The 20207-nt window shown below is 46.5% G+C and overlaps 1 protein-coding gene across 2 annotated transcripts in view; it reads left to right on the forward strand.

Moving 5' to 3' along the window:
• ADK (adenosine kinase) overlaps positions 1–20207 on the forward strand; it is a 656244-nt gene that overhangs the window by 31545 nt on the left and 604492 nt on the right. The window contains exon 1 of one of the 2 annotated variants that reach the window (XM_030203211.1): positions 14848–14942. The exons of the other annotated variant lie outside the window; for it this stretch is intronic. Within the exon in view, the coding sequence (XP_030059071.1) occupies positions 14935–14942 (8 nt within the window). The 5' untranslated portion in view covers positions 14848–14934. Of the gene's footprint in view, positions 1–14847; positions 14943–20207 lie in introns of those variants that run through there. 2 annotated transcript variants of the gene reach the window in all.

Genomic DNA, 20207 nt, shown 5'->3' on the forward strand with positions numbered 1-20207 from the left:
CCAGTTTCGGGCCTTGCCTTTTGGCCTCGCCACAGCTCCCCGAACCTTCTCCAAGGTAATGGTGGTAGTAGCTGCCTTTCTCAGGCGAGAGGGTATCCGGGTTCACCCGTACCTAGACGACTGGCTCATCAGAGCAGACTCAGAAAAAGAGAGTCATCTAGCTACAGCCAGAGTGGTTTCAGTCCTTTAATCTCTGGGCTGGGTCGTCAATATGGCCAAAAGTTACCTGACCCCCTCGCAATCTCTAGAATATTTGGGGGCCAGGTTCGACACAGCCTCGGGCTATGTGTTTCTTCCTGAGCAAAGCCGGTGCAAGCTTCAGAATCAGGTCCGTCTGCTCCTGAGGATGCCCCACCCGCGAGCTTGGGACATTGTCCAGCTGTTGGGATCGATGACGGCCCCCTTGGAAGTGGTGCCATGGGCGAGAGCGCACCTGAGACCTCTACAGTATTCTCTACTTCAACGATGGTCTCCAGTATCTCAGGATTATCAGCGCAGACTTTCTTGGCTCCCTGCGGCCCGCCTCAGTATGGAGTGGTGGCTCTCGGACAGCATGTTGCGGCGGGGAATGCTGCTGGCGCTCCCTGATTGGTGCCTAGTGGTGACAGATGCCAGCCTGAAGGGCTGGGGCACACATTGCCAGGGGAAGCATGCCCAGGGTCTGTGGACGCCCGACGAGTCGGAGTGGTCTATCAACCGCCTAGAGTTGAAAGCGGTGTTTCTGGCTCTTCTGGCCTTTCAAGTGACCCTGGAAGGATTGGCTGTCCGATTGTTGTCGGACAACACGACAGCAGTGGCCTACATAAATCGACAAGGCGGCACTCAGTGCAGAGCTCTAGCCGCACAGGCCGAACAAATTTGCCACTGGGCCAAGCTGCATCTACAGTCCCTGTCAGCAGCTCATATTGCAGGTCAGAGCAACATGCAAGCTGACTATCTAAGCAGGCATCAGATCGATCCAGCGGAGTGGGAACTAGCAGACGATGTATTCCTGCAGATATGTGCCAAATGGGGCAAGCCAGTGATGGATCTTATGGCGACCAGTTCCAATGCCAAAGTCCCGTGCTTCTTCAGCAGACGGAGGGATCCTCGCTCTGCCGTGTTGGATGCCTTGGCTCAACCCTGGCCCCTGGGCTTGCTGTATGTCTTCCCTCTGTGGCCCTTGATAGGGCGAGTGCTTCTGCGGATTCGGCTGCATCCAGGAGAAGTGGTTCTCGTCGCCCCGGATTGGCTCAGGAGGCCTTGGTATGCGAACCTCTGACAGATGCTGTTAGAGGCTCCCTTTCCACCTCTGGTTCTGCACCTGTTGTCACAGGGTCTGGTAGCCATGGAGGACGCCTGCCGCTTTGGTCTTATGGCATGGTGATTGAGAGGGCGCAATTGAGAGATAAAGGCTACTCAAATAAGGTAATTTCCACTCTCCTGCAGGCCCGTAAGCGCTCCACTTCTGTGGCTTATGCCAGGATTTGGCGCCAGTTTGAAGTCTGGTGTGTTTCAAGAGCGCTTTCTCCGTTGCGGGCTCCTGTCTCGCCGATTCTGGACTTTTTGCAGGATACTGTACACAAAGGCTTGGCCTATAATTCCCTGCGGGTCCAAGTGGCAGCATTGGCCTCCCTGCAGGGCAAGGTTGAAGACGTGTCCTTAGCTGCTCATCCAGGTGTGGCACGGTTTCTTAGAGGGGTGCTTCGGCTCCGTCCTCCCGTGCAGGCACCTTGTCCAGCTTGGAACCTGGGGTTAGTATTGAAGGCCGTTCAGGGAGCTCCCTTTGAACCGCTTTGGCGTGCTTCAGAGAAAGATTTGACACTGAAGGCCGTCTTTTTAGTGGCCATTACCTCGGCGAGACGGGTGTCAGAGCTCCAGGCGCTTCTCCTGTAGAGACCCTTTTCTGCAATTCTCAGAGTCAGGGGTCACGGTTCGGACCGTGCCTTCCTTCATGCCTAAGGTGGTTTCAGCGTTTCACCTAAACCAGCCTGTTTTTCTTCCCTCCTTTGTTGAGGAGTAGTTTCCAGATTCATTTGGGTGTGCGCAGGACTCTGTTGCAGTATCTGCGAATTACAAATTCTTTCAGGACCTCTGATCATCTTTTTGTGCTGTTTGCAGGTCCTCGCAGAGGGTCTTCAGCGTCTAAAGCCACTATTGCCCGTTGGCTCAAAGAAGCTATCTTTTCAGCATATCTGCTGTCTGGCCAGGTTCCGCCTGAAGCCTTTAAGGCACATTCCACAAGAGTGATTTCCTCTTCCTGGGCGGAAACTGGAGCACTATCTCTTCATGAGATTTGCAGTGCTGCAACATGGGCTTCTAAGCTCTCTTTCGCCCGACATTACAGGCTGGATGTGGCTGCCAGGAGGGATGCGCGTTTTGGAGCACAGGTGCTAGCGCGTGGTGTGGCTTGTTCCCACTCTATTTAGGGATTGCTTTGTTACATCCCATACATAATGGCTTCATCTGCTTGATGACAAGGAAGGGAAAATTAGGTTCTTACCATGATAATTTTCTTTCCTTTAGTCATAGCAGATGAAGCCATGAGCCCTCCCTGTATGATTCTGTATTGCAATGATTCTGATTTTAGGTGCTGTTCTTGTTTCCTGAAGTTATATTCCTTCCTTGGGGATTCGGAAAACAGTCTTCAGGATTCTTGTTTCAGTTATAGGAGGATGAGTTCATTCCCTCCAGTTCATGTTTTGGGAGGATGAGTTTATTCCCTCCAGGAGGATGCAAGTATTCCCGCCATTTATACAAAGTGGAGGACGAGTTTATTCCCTCCAGGAGGATGAGTTCATTCCCTCCTTTTTTGAGTTTATGCCCTTGTTAAGGGGCCATCGTTCGCTGTGAGGAAGGTTCATGTTATTCCCATTGTGATTTGCCTTACTGCTTTGGAAGCTTCAAATACTGAAGAGGCAGTGGAGCTAGCTGGCCATGAGGCACTGTGAAAAGTTGAGTGCTCTCTATCTCCCCCTGCTGGTTGATGGACACAACCCATACGTAATGGCTTCATCTGCTATGACTAAAGGAAAGAAAATTATCATGGTAAGAACCTAATTTTCCCATTTTGTACTTGGGACAATGGAGGGTTGCTCCAAGTCACAGGGAACTACAATGGGACCACTGCATTAACCATTCACTCACTCACTCACTCACTCCAAACAAACAAACAAAAAAGGTTTGTCTACAACCAAACGTCACCTGATCCTCTCTCAGTCTCTCGAGTATTTGGGGGTCCGGTTCGACACTGCCTCGAGGTTTGTCTTTCTCCCCAGCCAAAGGCGGTGCAAGCTTCAGAATCAGGTCCGTCTGCTCCTGCGGATGCCTCGCCTGCGAGCTTGGGACTTTGTCCAGCTGCTGGGGTCGATGACGGCCACCTTGGAGGTGGTTCCTTGGGCTAGAGCGCAAGATTGCCCTGCTTCAACAATGGTCTCCGATTTCCCAGGAATATCAACGCAGACTAACGTGGCTCCCTGTGGCCCGGCTCAGTATGGAGTAGTGGCTCTCCGACAGGATGCTGCACCAAGGAATGCCAGCCTTTTGGGCTGAGGAGCACATTGCCAGGGAAGCTATGCTCAGGGTCAGGGGACAACCATGGAAGTGGGGTGGTCCATCAATCGATTGGAACTGAGAGTGATATTCCAGGCTCTTATGGCCTTTCAAAAGTCTCTGAAGGGGCTTGCTGTCCTGGTCCTGTCAGACAACACGACAGCGGTGGCCTACATAAATCGTCAGGGCGGCACTCAGTGCAGGGCCCTGGCCGCGGAGGCCGCTCAGATTTGCAACTGGGCCGAGCTCCACTTGCAGCTTCTGTCAGCAGATCACATAGCAGGTCAGAGCAACGTGCAAGCCAATTTTCTCAGCAGGCATCAAATCGACCCGGCGGAATGGGAACTGGCAGAAGAAGTTTTTCTTCAGATTTGTGCCAAATGGGGGACACCCGAAATGGATCTAATGACGTCAAGTGCAAACGCCAAAGTGCCTCGCTTTTTCAGCAGAAGGAGAGATCCTCACTCGGCGGGGTTGGATGCTCTGGCTCAACTCTGGCCCTCGGGCCTTCTGTATGTGTTCCCTCCTTGGCCCTTGATAGGGCGAGTCCTACTTCGGATTCGACTACACCGGGGATTGGTGATTCTTATCGCCCCGGACTGGCCAAGGCGTCCGTGGTATGTGGATCTCTGTCAGATGATGGTGGAGGCTCAATTTCATTTGCCCCTGGTGCCGAACCTGTTGGTTCAGGGTCTGGTGTCTATGGAGGATCCCTGCCGATTTGGTCTTACGGCCTGGCTCTTGAGAGGGCGCAATTGAGAGTCAAGGGCTATTCTAACAAGGTCATTTCCACTCTCTTGCAGGCCCCCAAGCGGTCCACCTCTGCAGCTTATGCTTGGATCTGGCGCAAATTTGAGGCGTGGTGTGTTTCAAAGGCAATCACTCCCACACGGGCTTCTGTCTCGTTGGTGCTGGAGTTTTTGCAGGATGATTTACAAAAAGGCCTGGCTTACAATTCCCTGCAGGTTCAAGTGGCAGCATTGGCATGCTATCGAGGGAAAGTCTCTTGCTTGTCCCTTGCTGCTCGTCCGGACATTGCCCGATTTCTCAGAGGGGTGGTTAGGCTCCGTCCTCCTGTGCGGTCGCCTTGTCCGGCCTGGAACCTGGGGCTGTTGTTGAAGGCTCTCCAGTGTTCGGCTTTCGAGCCACCTAAGCGAGCTTCGGAGAAGGATGTGACTCTCAAGACAGTCTTTTTGGTGGCCATGACATTGGCTAGACGCGTGTCTGAGCTTCAGGCTCTGTCCTGTCGGGACCCTTTTCTACAATTCTTGGAGTCTGGAGTAACAGAACGTACAGCGCCTTCCTTCCTGCCTAAAGTGGTTTCAGCGTTTCACCTGAACCAGCCCATTTTTCTCCCTTCCTTTTCTAGGGAAGATTTCCCGGACTCCTTTGGGCAGTTACATCTTTTGGATGTCCGCAGGGTGCTGTTGCAGTATCTACAGATGTCAAATGGCTTCAGGACTTCTGATCACCTTTTTGTATTGTTGACAGGTCCTCGACGCGGGTGTCCGGCGTCTAAGGCCACTATAGTCTGTTGGCTCAAGGAAGTCATTTTTTCTGCGTATCTGCTGTCAGACCGGTCTCTGCCTGAAGCGTTTAAGGTGCATTCCATGAGAGCGATTTCCTCCTCGTGGGCTGAAACGGGTGCACTATCTCTTCAAGAGATCTGTAGTGCGGCTACTTGGGCTTCTTAGCTCTCTTTTGTCCGGCATTACAGGCTGGATGTTTCAGTGAAGCAGGACGCGATTTTTGGAGCACAAGTGCTTGCTCGTGGTGTGGCTTGTTCAGGGCCGGTCTTAGCAAGTGCGGGGCCCTATGCAGACCAATTTGATGGGGCCCCGCCCCCTCCCTAGCTCCAGCGCCGGCCACCCCTCCCTCCAAGCTCCCAGACCGCTCCCTCCGAGCTCCAAGGCCCCCAGCTCCAGGGCCTCCCTCCCTCCCAGTCATTTTTTAACATCCCCCTCCAAAATCCAGTACTAGGTATGCCGAGAATACAAAACACTCAGGACCTACAGTGGTGGAAATAAGTATTTGATCCCTTGCTGATTTTGTAAGTTTGCCCACTGACAAAGACATGAGCAGCCCATAATTGAAGGGTAGGTTATTGGTAACAGTGAGAGATAGCACATCACAAATTAAATCCGGAAAATCACATTGTGGAAAGTATATGAATTTATTTGCATTCTGCAGAGGGAAATAAGTATTTGATCCCCCACCAACCAGTAAGAGATCTGGCCCCTACAGACCAGGTAGATGCTCCAAATCAACTCGTTACCTGCATGACAGACAGCTGTCGGCAATGGTCACCTGTATGAAAGACACCTGTCCACAGACTCAGTGAATCAGTCAGACTCTAACCTCTACAAAATGGCCAAGAGCAAGGAGCTGTCTAAGGATGTCAGGGACAAGATCATACACCTGCACAAGGCTGGAATGGGCTACAAAACCATCAGTAAGACGCTGGGCGAGAAGGAGACAACTGTTGGTGCCATAGTAAGAAAATGGAAGAAGTACAAAATGACTGTCAATCGACAAAGATCTGGGACTCCACGCAAAATCTCACCTCGTGGGGTATCCTTGATCATGAGGAAGGTTAGAAATCAGCCTACAACTACAAGGGGGGAACTTGTCAATGATCTCAAGGCAGCTGGGACCACTGTCACCACGAAAACCATTGGTAACACATTACGACATAACGGATTGCAATCCTGCAGTGCCCGCAAGGTCCCCCTGCTCCGGAAGGCACATGTGACGGCCCGTCTGAAGTTTGCCAGTGAACACCTGGATGATGCCGAGAGTGATTGGGAGAAGGTGCTGTGGTCAGATGAGACAAAAATTGAGCTCTTTGGCATGAACTCAACTCGCCGTGTTTGGAGGAAGAGAAATGCTGCCTATGACCCAAAGAACACCGTCCCCACTGTCAAGCATGGAGGTGGAAATGTTATGTTTTGGGGGTGTTTCTCTGCTAAGGGCACAGGACTACTTCACCGCATCAATGGGAGAATGGATGGGGCCATGTACCGTACAATTCTGAGTGACAACCTCCTTCCCTCTGCCAGGGCCTTAAAAATGGGTCGTGGCTGGGTCTTCCAGCACGACAATGACCCAAAACATACAGCCAAGGCAACAAAGGAGTGGCTCAGGAAGAAGCACATTAGGGTCATGGAGTGGCCTAGCCAGTCACCAGACCTTAATCCCATTGAAAACTTATGGAGGGAGCTGAAGCTGCGAGTTGCCAAGCGACAGCCCAGAACTCTTAATGATTTAGAGATGATCTGCAAAGAGGAGTGGACCAAAATTCCTCCTGACATGTGTGCAAACCTCATCATCAACTACAGAAGACGTCTGACCGCTGTGCTTGCCAACAAGGGTTTTGCCACCAAGTATTAGGTCTTGTTTGCCAGAGGGATTAAATACTTATTTCCCTCTGCAGAATGCAAATAAATTCATATACTTTCCACAATGTGATTTTCCGGATTTAATTTGTGATGTGCTATCTCTCACTGTTACCAATAACCTACCCTTCAATTATGGGCTGCTCATGTCTTTGTCAGTGGGCAAACTTACAAAATCAGCAAGGGATCAAATACTTATTTCCACCACTGTATAGAGCAATTCTACCATACCATAAGCAGTCATTTCTACTAAATCACACAAAGAAAAGGAAAACATCTTAAAACACTACAGTGAGCACTAGAGCATCAATTCACCTATTGTAAAATGAAACCAGACAGAATAGTACAGATCGTCGTCGATCCTGCACAGTCAATGCCAAGTGAAAGTCATGTCTTTTTCACAAACACAGATACACCCTAATCCACTATAGAATAAGTAGTAATATTAAAACTTTCTGTTTAGACAAAAATTAAACTGAACCCCCAAGATGCCAGACTCTGCATACAATGCAACACCACAGAAACAGAAAATGTCCCCTAGTACTGTGCAAAATATAAAGACAGCAGATGTAAATTTGAAAAAAAAACCTAACAAATACCAATCACCACTTTACAAATTAACAAATAGAAATAAAACAAATATAGAAAATAAATAATACCATTTTATTGGACTAATAGATTTAGCTTTCAGAGGCCAAAACATCCTTCCTCAGGTCAATATAGTATAGTACTGTTACAGTATCCTATCCTGACCTGAGGAAGGGGGTTTTGTTCTCCGAAAGTTAGACAAAATGTATTAAAATTAGTCCAATCAAAAGATTACCTTGTTTACATGTTCTATATTATAAACATTTATTAACACATCTACAATACTACTTTATCCTAAAGTAAAAAAATAAAAATATATATTTTATTTACAGTTTGTAGTCTCAGGTTTCTCCTTTCCTCATCTTCTTTTCACTGTCTTCCTTCCATCCAGCATCTGTCTTCGGTCTCTCTCTGCCATCCAGTGTCTGCCCTCTCTGCTGTCCCCTCCATCCAATGTCTGCCCTCTCTCCCTGGTCCTTCCATCCACATCTGCCCTCTATCTCTGCCCCTTCCATGATCCATCCACCATCTGCCCCTGTCTGCCCTCTCTCTCCCCTTTCTATCCCTTCCATCCACTGTCTGCTCTCTCTCTCTCTGCCCCTTCAATCCACCATTTGCCCTCCCTCTGCCATCCATCCAGGGTTTGCCCTCCCTCTCGCTCCCCCATCCAGGATCTGCCCCTCTCGCCGCACCTTTTTTTCAGCCCCCAGATCCAGCCCCACTATCCCACCAGTCACGAGCTTCAGCCCCCCAGCCACTTCTCCCTGTCCCCTATTCAGCCTCCAGTCTCAGTGCTAGCCCCCTTATCCCACCTACCCTCCTTTTCAGCCCCCAGTTCCAGCCCCCTTCATCCACATGCCTTGTATTAGGGCCCTCTTTTCAGAACCATTCTCCCACCTGACCCACGCATGCCCCATTTTCCCACCAGCGCCAGGCCCCATATGGCTCCTTCTCAGACCCCAGTGACAGTCCCCTTCTCCCATCCAAGAACCCCAGTCCCCGCCCCCTTCTCCCATCCGTGATCCCCTCCCCAACCCATCCCCTTCAACCATCCAAGAACCCCCCTCTCCACCCCCTTCTCGCATCCGTGAATACCCCTCCCACCTCAGTCCCCTTATCCCATTCAAGAACCCCAGTCCCCTCCCCACCTGTCCTCTTCTCCCATCCGAGAATCCCCTCCCCAACCCCAGTCCCCTTCAACCATCCAAGAACCCCTCCCCACCCCTTCTCCCATCCGTAACCCCCTCCCCACCCCCTTCTCCCATCCGTCAATACCCCTCCCACCTCAGTCCCCTTATCCCATTCAAGAACCCGTCCCCTCCCCACCTGTCCTCTTCTCCCATCCGTGACCCCCTCCCCAACCACAGTCCCCTTCAACCATCCAATAACCCCCTCCCCACCACCTTCTCCCATCCGTGAATACCCCTCCCACCTCAGTCCCCTTATCCCATTCAAGAACCCCAGTCCCCTCCCCACCTGTCCTCTTCTCCCATCCGAGAATCCCCTCCCCAACCCCAGTCCCCTTCAACCATCCAAGAACCCCCTCTCCATTTGAGAACCCCCACCCTTCTCACATCTGAGTCCCTCCCCCCCCCCCCGACCCACCTACCAGCTGAGCTCCATTCTGCCGCCCACCACCTTCACTGCCTTTAAAAAAACAGTGACAGGCAGCACCTCGGTCTGCCCTGCTACTAAAAATCTCTTCGACGTCGTTAGGGCCTTCCCCACATTGAGTCCCGCCCGCCCTCGCGGTAATTGGAAGTTACCTCAGAGGAGGGCGGGACTCAATGTGGGAAGGCCCAATGACGTTGAACAGATTTTAGTAGCAGGGTGGGCAGACGCGAGGCGCTGCCTGTCCCTGTCTTCGGCGCTTCCAAATTGCGTTTTTAAAGGCAGGAGTGACAGGAGAGCAGCGACTTGGAGCACACCCCCCACCTGCTGACATCGGGGGGGGGGGGGCGGACCGCCCCCACCACGCCGCCGCTGCGCATCGGATTCGTTGGGAGGGAGGGAGGGAGGGAGGGAGGACGGAAGGACGGACTGCAGCTCGGGCGGGCGGGGCGACCTGAGGCGCGCGCGGGACCCTATGCAGCCGCCTCGGTCGCCTCGCCTTAAGACCGGCCCTGGGCCTGTTCCCACCCTAAGTAGGGATTGTTGCTGATGACAAGGAAGAGAAAATTAGGTTCTTAGCTTGGTAATTTTCTTTCCTTTAGTCACAGCAGATGAATCCATGATCCCTCCCTGTCTGACATTGTTTTTGGTTCAGATCTTTCATGCAGATATATATCTCATTGGGAGAAGTTGGAAACAAGTTCTCAGAATTTCTACATGTTGTTCTACTGCAGGAGGTTGAGATTGTCCCTCCTTTGTATGGTTTTTGCTCCTGTCCTGGGGCGTTTGTTCGCTGTGACGAAAGTTTATGTTATTCTACCTTTATGGTTCACTCTGCTTTGGAAATCTCAAATACTGAAGGCAGTTGGGGCTAGCCGTCCGGTCACTGTGGTTTTTCAGTGTTCTCTATCTCCACCTGCTGGTAGGCGGATACAACCTATCGGTTAATAGATTCATCTGCTGTGACTAAAGGAAAGAAAATTAGCAAGGTAAGAACCTAATTTTCCCATTACCCACACACAGTTTCACCAGCTTTGGGTTTCACAAAAACCTTGTCTAGAGGCATTATTGCCGCCTTCTCTCTCTCTTGCTCTCTCTTTTTTTTTTTTTTTAAATCTTTTTACTGATAAACTTCTTTATATGTACTCTAGCATCCCTATGACTCTAGCCACCACCTTCTCACACATTGGCTACATTGCATTCAATGAACAGTTGCATCAAGGTCTCTCTCCTGATCCTTGCATATCACCACCTCATTGCTCACTGTGTACTGCTTCCCCTTGGTTTTTTTTTCCCCAAATAACATGCATATAAGGATAGACTCCAGATTCAGATCTTTGTTCATCTTATAAGAAGAGTAGCCATACTGGGTCAGACCAATTGTCCGTCCAGCCCAGTATCCTGTTTCCAAACAGTGGCAGAAACCCAATTAGTAGGAACATTCCACGCTACCAATCCTGGGACAAGCAGTTGCTTCCCCATATCTGTCTCAATAGCAAACTATGGACTTTTCCTCCAGGAACTTGTCCAAATCTTTTTTTTTTAATCCAGATACGCTAACCGCTGTTACCACATCCTCTGGCATAGAGTTTCAGAGCTTAACTATCCGTTGAGTGAAAAAATATTTCCTCCTATTTTGTTTTATGTTTCAACAATTTTTATTGATGAATTCACATGGTATACAAGTCCATATCTGTCAATATAAATCTTATAACAAATAATTCTATCGCATGTTAATGAACCTGAAACTTTTATCATCAATGTTTTCCAATCTTTTCTCCCCTATCCCTTCCCTCTTGTCTTCTTATATATTTAGAATGTGTACATGTATAATTACAATACAGTTGTGTAACTATTAACAATAAACTTTTAAATATTGGAATTTAATATAAAACTCGTGTTTTACTCTATGTATTGTCCCATCAGTATTTGCAGGCAGTAACTCTTAATGCGCTCTTTCAATGGATTGCTCTCCTGGCTAATAATATACATGTCCCTCCAATGTGCATTGAGTATTATCCTTCCCGATTCTATATCCCCCTTCCCCGCCTCCCACCCTCCCCCTCTACTCTTCTGGAACTTACTCTTTACTTCATGGTTTAGCTACCTCTACCTCTCCGCGTATTATAGCTACCAGAATGTAGATTATTGTTTTTGATTCATTTGGCACTTTACACCTCCTCCTTTATGTACCTCCCTATCTGAGTATTCCCCAACTAACCTCCCCCAATCTATGGTTAATAAACTTCCCCCACCTTCCTCTTTATAGTATGGGCAGACTATTAAGCACTGCGCTTCTCGCTTTATGGGAAATACTTTGCAAATATCTGTTCCAGATTGAAATAAATGATTTTCTTTTCTTTGGGGTACCTTGTGCTGCTCTAGCCTCCCATAACATCAACTCATGAAATTTATTCCTCCAAAACTAGATGCTGGGTGGTTCCTCTTGCATCCAATGCCTCAGTATGCATTTTTTCCCCACTGCGTATGCCTTACCCAGTAATAAATCCATGTTCTTGTCTGATAGCTTATAGGCCCCCCTTTTGTTTAATAACACCCCTCTCCACGAGTGAATTAATCTGTGGCCCATGAGAGTCTCAAGGTAATTATGGATCCTTTTCCAGAAGATTTTCACTTTGATACAACTCCAAAATGCATGCAAAAATGTATTTCTCCCTCGTCTACACTTTACACACTGAGCATCCGGCGCCCAGCCAGCTCTTGCTGCTTGTGTTTGTGCCATGTATCCCCTATGTAATATCCTACATTGGCTCTCCTGCAACTCTGCCCCGCCTACTTGCCTGGGGATATCTTTTATCAATTTTGCAAAATTTACTCCCTTCAATTCATATCCCAGGTCTTTGCTCCATGCCTCTGTGAGTGCTCCTCCTATTTGTTTTAAAAATATTTCCATGTGACTTCATTGAGTGCCCCCTAGTCTTTGTACTTTTTTGGAACAAGTAAAAAATCGATTTACTTCTCTTTGTTCTACACTGCTCAGGATTTTGTAGACTTCAGTCGTATCTCCCCTCATCCGTTTTCATTTCCAAGCTGAAGAGCCCTAACTTCTTTAGCCTTTCCTCATATGGGTCGAGTTCCATCCCCCTTAGCATTTGGTCGGCGACCAGAACTGAACGCAGTACTCAAGATATGGTCGCACCATGGAGTGATACAGAGGCATTATAGTATTTTTGGTCTTATTCTCCATCTCTTTCCTAATAATTCCTAGCATCCTGTTTGCTTTTTTGGCTGTCACCACATACTGAGCAGAAGATTTTAGCATATTATCTACAACACCACCTAGATCTTTTTCTTGAGCGCTGACCCCCAAGGTGGACCATAGCATCAGTTAACTATGATTCGGATTCTTCCCAATGTGCATCACCTTGCATTTGTATACTTGGCCATGTCGTTTAATCACTCGTACATCTAGACATAGCCAAGTATATACCATATTATACCGTAAACCTTTGGAGAGAAATTATTTATTTAATTATTTGTTACATTTGTATCACACATTTTCCCACCTATTTACAGGCTCAATGTGGTTTACATAGTACTGTAGCGGCGTTCGCCGGTTCCGGTGTGAACAAATACATAGTGTGCACAAGTACATGGTGTGATTGTGGTAGAATATGGTTCATATACGGTAGATACATTGGGAAACATTAGGTAGGAAGAGGGAAATTGAACTTTGGTAGTTTTCATCCATTTAAACTAAAATATAATCTACCTGTGAATCAATTTCTGCGGATACGGAGGATATGCAATACATTGGAAGAGTTTAGTTACCAAGCGGGGATTCTCACTCAACGCTTCAAAGAAAAAGGATATCCCAATAAAGCATTGAAGCAGGCATACCTGAGCCTGAGATTCGCCCATCGTGAACTATTGTTACAAAAGACTGCAGAATCACCTCAAGACAGACTTACTTGTGTGTTACCATTTTCCAATTTGTCAAATGAATTAGTCAAAGCAGTGAAAACACACTGGCATATCCTACAATTATTCCCAGGATTTGAAGAGTACCCTATTATAACATATAAGCGGGGAAAAACCATAGGAGAAAGACTGATGTCTTAGCGGTATAATACACAAGTAGTAAAACCATTAAGAAATCGCCAAGAAACATGTGGTACTTGTCAGTGGTGCCCGTTGGCTATCACGGGGCCAGAATGGACTGACTAAAAACCAAATGTGTAATACAAGCGAAAGGAATATGTTCATGTAACTCTAAGAATGTGGTATATTTACTGGAATGGCCATGCCAATTATATTATGTCGGTCGTAGCAGTAGACCTATTAAAGTTAGACTAAATGAACATAAGTCTTGTATTGTCACAGAGAACCTGCAGGCACCTTTGGTTAGCCATTGGAAGGAAAAACAACATAGTTGGAACGACATAAAGTGGTGCATTATTGACCTTATACACATGAAGGGTGGGAGAGAGGTAATTTAGAAAGGTTATTTAAACTATAAAGAGCAATTTTGTATCTTCACATTGAATACAATAGCTCTTCTTGGATTGAACGTCGAAGTTGAATGGGTTACGTTGATTTTGGGTGTTCTATGACTGGTGGGGAATTTAGTGACGAGATACAAACCAGCTGATAAAACAAAGCCGCCACCATCTTATATTGGTGAGAGAATGATATAATACCGAGACGGTTGGTAGCACAGATTTCTTCAAAGCTAAGTACTGTTCTTTAAATTATAAGCTTGTTGACTGAAGTCTATGCATTTCATATGTTTTTTATAGGGGAGGTATCCTTGAAAAAACCGGAATGGCGAAACACGAAGTCATGTCGGACAACATATCCCCTAGAGAACAGACTTGCTTAAGTTAAGTGCTGCTACAGCATTAACCTGATATAAGTACATATATAAAAGTTATAGAAGGGGTCCACCCAATGGAGATAACATCAATAGGTTTAATATAAAAACAAAATAAAACATATTAGGGAGACCAGTGACGATTGGAGAAGTGGAGGCTAAAACTACAAAGTGCTCCATGACTCCGGCAACTGAGGTCTTCAAAAAATTATGCTAGTTAACATTATCACAAGTTGATAATTACAAACAAGCATCATTCTATCTGTTCATATAGGACCTGTTTACGTTTCAGTCGATATTCAAAACCATTTAATTGGCCAGGAACAGTACCTGGCTAGTTAAATGTTAGTTGGCTGTCCACCGATATTCAGCAGGAGATAGCTGACTGTCTCCCACTGAATATTCCCGGTTAGCGTTTAGCAGATAACCAGTTATATTGTGCGATATAACTGACTATCCGCAAATTTTCAGCCGGCTAAGTTTTGGCTTCCAAGTCCACAGTTACTAGATGGCTGAAGGAGACTATTGTGTCAGCTTATTTGCTTGAGGGGGAAGCAGGCTCCTCAGGCCTAGTGCTGTCCAATTTGTGACTCGAATCGATTCATGTTTGGCGAATTGATTCAAATCGATTTGTTTATTTTAAAAATAGATTTTTTAATAACTCACTATTAGTCGCTTCCTCTGCTACCAGCCACCTTCCCGCCTCCCTCTGTGGCTTCCGTCTTCTTCGTGCAGAATGCATGTTCCACCCTTCCATGCCGCCATGTTTCCACCTTCCCCCGCGGTGCCCCTCCTATGTCGGGGTGGCTCTCTGTGTATAGAATTTTGAATCGCCGCTTCTTCAAATGCCTGCAAACATCAACATATTTTTTTGCCAGATCATGGTCATGTTCCCCAGTCTAAAAGACACACTGAGCTGGAGGAAAGCAGGGAAGAGTGCAGTTCACCGCACTCAGCTCTCAGTGTGTGGCCAAGATGTGGAGGTGAGCAGTTTATTTATCTCTGTCAAGAGATTAAGGGTCATAACACTTATGGCGTTTAGGGCAGTAACACCGAAGCCACTACAGAGGAGCTGAAGGAGCACTTATGTTGTGTTTCTGTTGCTGGAGTCACATGCTCATCAAGTTCTCAAGAAGGGAAGCCTGAGAGTGAGAACAAAGCATGTTTTGGCTTTATTCAGATGTGGATGACTAAACTAACTAAAAGTGGGGGAACTGTGTGATGAATAATGTTGACTAAGGCAGAGTGTGGTTGCAAGGGGGAAGTTAATTTCTAAATACTGTTTTGTTCACAGTTTAGCAGACAATGGATTTGATGGAGAAAGAGAGAAAAAAAATCAAGCTCAGCATGCCCGGTTGGCCAACGGTCACTAATATGGTCTGTATTTGCACTGTTGGATGATGAAACCATACAGAGCGGAGAATTTGTGAAATGTACGCTTTGCAAAGTTAAAGTTAAACATAGCAGTGGCACCAGTAATCTTTGGCAGCATGTTGAAAGACATCATAAAGCAAACTTTGTTGATCTGCAAGCTGAAGACACTTCTAAGAAATCTGTTAAGTCTGACACTTTTGTGGCCATAAAGCCTAAAGCATCAGCAGCCTCATAAGTCTGGGTTTCATGCTTTTTCCATAAGCCACTTCCACCTGCAGATAAGAAAAAAACTTGACACTTCCCTCATGTATTTTATTGTTAAAGATATGCAACCATTTAGTGTTATGGATGAAGGCTTTTTGGCCTTTCTGGACCAGCAGAACCATGGTGGCTTATATTACAATTACTGCACATAGCATAGATGATAACTTTCATGCAATGAATATTGTGCTGGATATGCAGTACATGCCAGAGACACATACAGGTGACAATATAGCAGATGCCGTGGAAAGTGCAGTGAAGAAATGCCAGCTAGAAGGCAAAGTTTTTGCAATTGTTACCGATAATGCTGCATCAATGAAAAAAGCTGTAGCGAAACTTATTCGAAAAGGATTCTGTACCACTCACCATTGCTGCTTCGGACACACTCTACAGTTATGTATGGAAGACGGGCTGTGATCTCATCCAGCAATCTCTGCCATTAATAAATTCTGTGATTTAGTTGGCACTTTCCATCACAGTACAATACTTATAGAAAGCTTGAAAATGGCTCAAGAAATGCTGGGAATGCCAGTGAAGAAGCTGATTGATGATGTGAAAACCACGTTGGAACAGTACTTGCATTATGTTGCGAAGTGCTGTTGAATTGAAGCAACCCTTGGTTTAGCTTTAAGCTGCAGCAGCAATAAAATTGCAAAGAAAGGTACACCTGCCGAACGTGACTATGATCTTGCCCAAAAATGTGTTGATCTTTTGCAGGCTTTTGAGGAAGCCACAACAATTGCATTTGGAGAACAGTATGTTACTTTGTCTCTTGTTCATCCACTGGTTGAACATCTGATTAATTCAATCAATACAACATACAGGGAAGTTTCAGGAGAGGAAGTTGATATTGTTGATGAAGATACAGAATCGGGAAACCTGAAAGATATCTTTCACTTGAAAGAAGAGCTGAAGAAAAGTTTACTCCACAGATTTCAAGATATGTTATTTGATAATTTATATAGATTAACAGCTTCGTGGATCTGAGATTCAAGTCACCCTATGGTGAAGTATCAGATGTCATTGCAGTTGCAACTCAAGAGATTGTAAAAATGCAAACCAGTGGTGTATTATTGCCAGTCAGCAGCTGCACAGCCATGGAGATCACTCAGACATTACCAGCTGTTCCAGAGCTTGGAACACAGGATGTGGATAGGCCTCAACAGAAACGCAGTTTCGGGGAAACAGTGGAATTATATAACTGTTTCAGCTAAGAAAGCCAGACTTCCATCACAAACAGACTATGATAAACATAGCAACATAGTAGATGATGGCAGAAAAAGACCTGCATGGTCCATCCAGCCTGCCCAACAAGATAAACTCATATGTGCTACTTTTTCTGTATACCTTACCTTGATTTGTATCTGCCATTTTCAGGGAACAGACCATAGAAGTCTGCCCAGCACTAGCCCCGCCTCCCACCATCGGCTTTGCCATCCAATCTCGGCTAAGCTTCTGAGGATCCATTCCTTCTGAACAGGATTCCTTTATGTTTATCCCATGCATGTTTGAATTCCGTTACCGTTTTCATCACTACCTCCTGCGGGAGGGCATTCCAAGTATCCACCGCTCTCTCCGTGAAAAAATACTTCCTAACATTTTTCTTGAGTCTGCCCCACTTCACTGTCATTTCACGTTCTCTAGTTCTACCGCCTTCCCATCTACGGAAAAGGTTCGTTTGCGGATTAATACCTTTCAAATATTTGAATGTCTGTATCATGTCACCCCTGTTTCTCCTTTCCTCCAGGGTATACATGTTCAGGTCAGCATGTCTCTCCTCATACGTCTTGTAACGCAAATCCCATAGCATGGTGATATTTGAGTTGGATGCAGTGCAGAACTTACTTTCTTTAAACACAAAGGTCCTTTGGAAATTGGCAGTGATGCTTTTTGTTTCTGGCAGCAAAGTCAAATGAAATTGCCACTATTGAACCGGCTTGCACAGAAGTTTCTGAGAACACCAGCCACCTCTGTGCCCTCAGAAATTTTTCTGCTGCTGGACAGAATATAGCTGCAAAATGCAGTTGTAGGACCTGACCAAACTTCACTTTTCACATGATGTAACACTGTGTGGTATGCCTTTGTTCAATTGTTGCTGCCTGGGTGTTTTTTTTTTTACCCTGTGTGTTATAATATTAGCATATGGGCCTAACTATTTCAATCAAGTCAAATCGAATCGAAAATTTTTTAACTGAATTGGCCAGCACTACTCTGGCCTTGCGAGATCATTCTACAAGGCGTACAGCAATATCCTGGGTGGAGACTACCTTACTGTCTCCGGTGGATATGTGCAAGGTGGTGATGTAGTTGACACTGCATATATTTGCCAAGCACTACAGGGTGAATGTTGTGGTGTGCTCGGAAGCCAGTTATGGGGCTTTGGTCCACAGGGTGGCAGGCCAGGATTCCCCCCCCCCCCCCCCCCCCCCCCCCCCCCCCCCCCCCCCCCCCCCCCCCCCCCCCCCCACACACACTTTAGGGATTGCTTTTAAACATCTCACAGGTTGTAGAATAGTGGGAAGCTGTGTAATGGATGGAGAAATTAGATCTTACCTGATAATTTTCTTTCCATTAGACCTTCCCACTATTTCAGAAGCCCACCAGATGTTTCTGAGGTGTTTATTCCATGCAAAGTAATGGGTCAAATAATGACTATCGCCTTGCATCGTACATCTCTTGTTGTCTAGAGGTGAGAGAGGTCCATACGTGTTTGTCTGGTTAGTGTTAGGTTAGCGAGTTGTTTAAGATTGTTGTGTTTATTCTGAGTTTATCCTTAGTGCTTGTCTATATAAATGCTGAGGAGCTGGGTTGTATGCCAAGAGAGAGATGTCTCAGCTCAGTTAAAATTTTCTCTTTATTTATAGTGTCACGGATTTGATATGCCTTCTTTCTGTGGGTACTACTAAAGCAGTTTACATACATTATATTCAGGTACTTTCTCTGTTGGGCTCACAATTTAAGTTTTGTACCTGGGGCAATGGAGAGTTACCCAGGGTCACGAGAAGCTGCAGTGGGAAACAAATCCAGTTCCCCAGATTCTTAGCCCACTGCACTAAGCATTAGGCTAGCTAGTCCACCATTATCAGGTGTGCCAGTCATTTTATTCAGTGGCCTTGACTTTCGTAGGGAGATGGTGGTTCTGTTTTTGCTGTTGGGCTGTGGATACAGTTTCTAAGAAACTTTTCTGCAAATTGATCTTTTGGGAGTTATTTTCTTTGGAAAGGACCTGGAAAAGTTGGTCAAAGAAATGGGAGAGGCTTGGCCTCTCTGACTGCCAGAGCTGCATCAGAGTTTTCAGCGAGGTTATAGGCTAACTAATCGAAAGGAAATTAATAGGTATTACTAAATTTCACTTTTCTTCACTTCTGTTATATTGTACTTAGTCCTACCACTTATTGCTTTTGATTAATTTGTTTTCAACACGTGATTATATTCGGGGCAGGTCATGTTTTTAAATGTTAGAGGCTGATCAAGTTTCAGTTTTGACTTTGATGCCAAAACCAACCTCAAATTCATGTTTGGACATGTTTTGATTTTGGCTGAAAATGCGAGTGCATTTTTTGCTGGAACCAAAAATTATGCTGGGTCTCCTAGCTAAGTGTTTCCCAATTCTGGTCCTGGTGTACCCCTTGCCAGTCAGGTTTTTAGGATATCCACAATGAGTATGTATGAAAGAGATTTACATATAATGGAGGCAGTGTATTCAAATCAAGTTCATGCATATTTATTTTGGCTATCCTGAAAACCTGACTGGCAAGGGGTACTCTTGGACTGGATTTGGGAAACACTGCCCTAGCTGTCCCCTTCCCTGTCCCCCAAACAGAAGGAGCCCCTTCTCTCCCCTGGGCTTACCATACATCCCCGGTAGTTTGGTGGCTAGTTGGGACAGAAGCGATCCCTAAGTCATTCCTGACCATGTCCTCTCTGTGGCCAAAAAGGCTGCCATGACCTCTTGCAGCAGTCTTCTGAATCTGCTGTGGGAAATGGCAGCAGCCATTTTGATGTTGGTGCCAGCATGAGCACAAGCGATCTCCAATTTCAAAATGGCTGCTGCAACCTCCAGCGGCATCAGCTAGAGATCATGGCAGCCATTCTGGCAGCAGAAAGGACATCAGACTAGACACTGGATCACCAGGGATATACGGTAGGCTTGAGGAGGGGGCTATGGCTGAGCCTGGAAGGGGAGTTCGTTCTTCTCGGGGAGGGAGGGGGGAGAAGGGGGCCGGGCTGTAACGGACAGTTATGGCTTAGGCCGAAATCGAGCACTGAATTTCAGCCGCATATTCAGTTTCAGGCAAAACTGAAGAAGCCAGTTTCGGTTGCCTTCTATTAACTGTTCACAGGATTATTCCATTGTGTTGTGGAAAAAGGTAAAAGAATTTGAATACTGATGGAAAACCAGTTATTTATTTGGTTCAAAATCAGGTCTACTTAGTTTTCTAGCCCATAATAAGCTTTTAACCATAATGTATTGGCAGTGCTTTTTTTGTAGAAAAAAAGGTGCCGGTACTCATGGGGGGGGGGTCACCACATATGGCTCCACCCCTGTGATAGCCACACCCACATTAGCCACACCCCTTATACCAGCCATGGTGCATATAAACAGACATCAT

This window comes from Microcaecilia unicolor, chromosome 5 (assembly GCF_901765095.1).
Source record: "Microcaecilia unicolor chromosome 5, aMicUni1.1, whole genome shotgun sequence".
NCBI classification, from domain to species: Eukaryota; Metazoa; Chordata; class Amphibia; order Gymnophiona; family Siphonopidae; genus Microcaecilia; species Microcaecilia unicolor.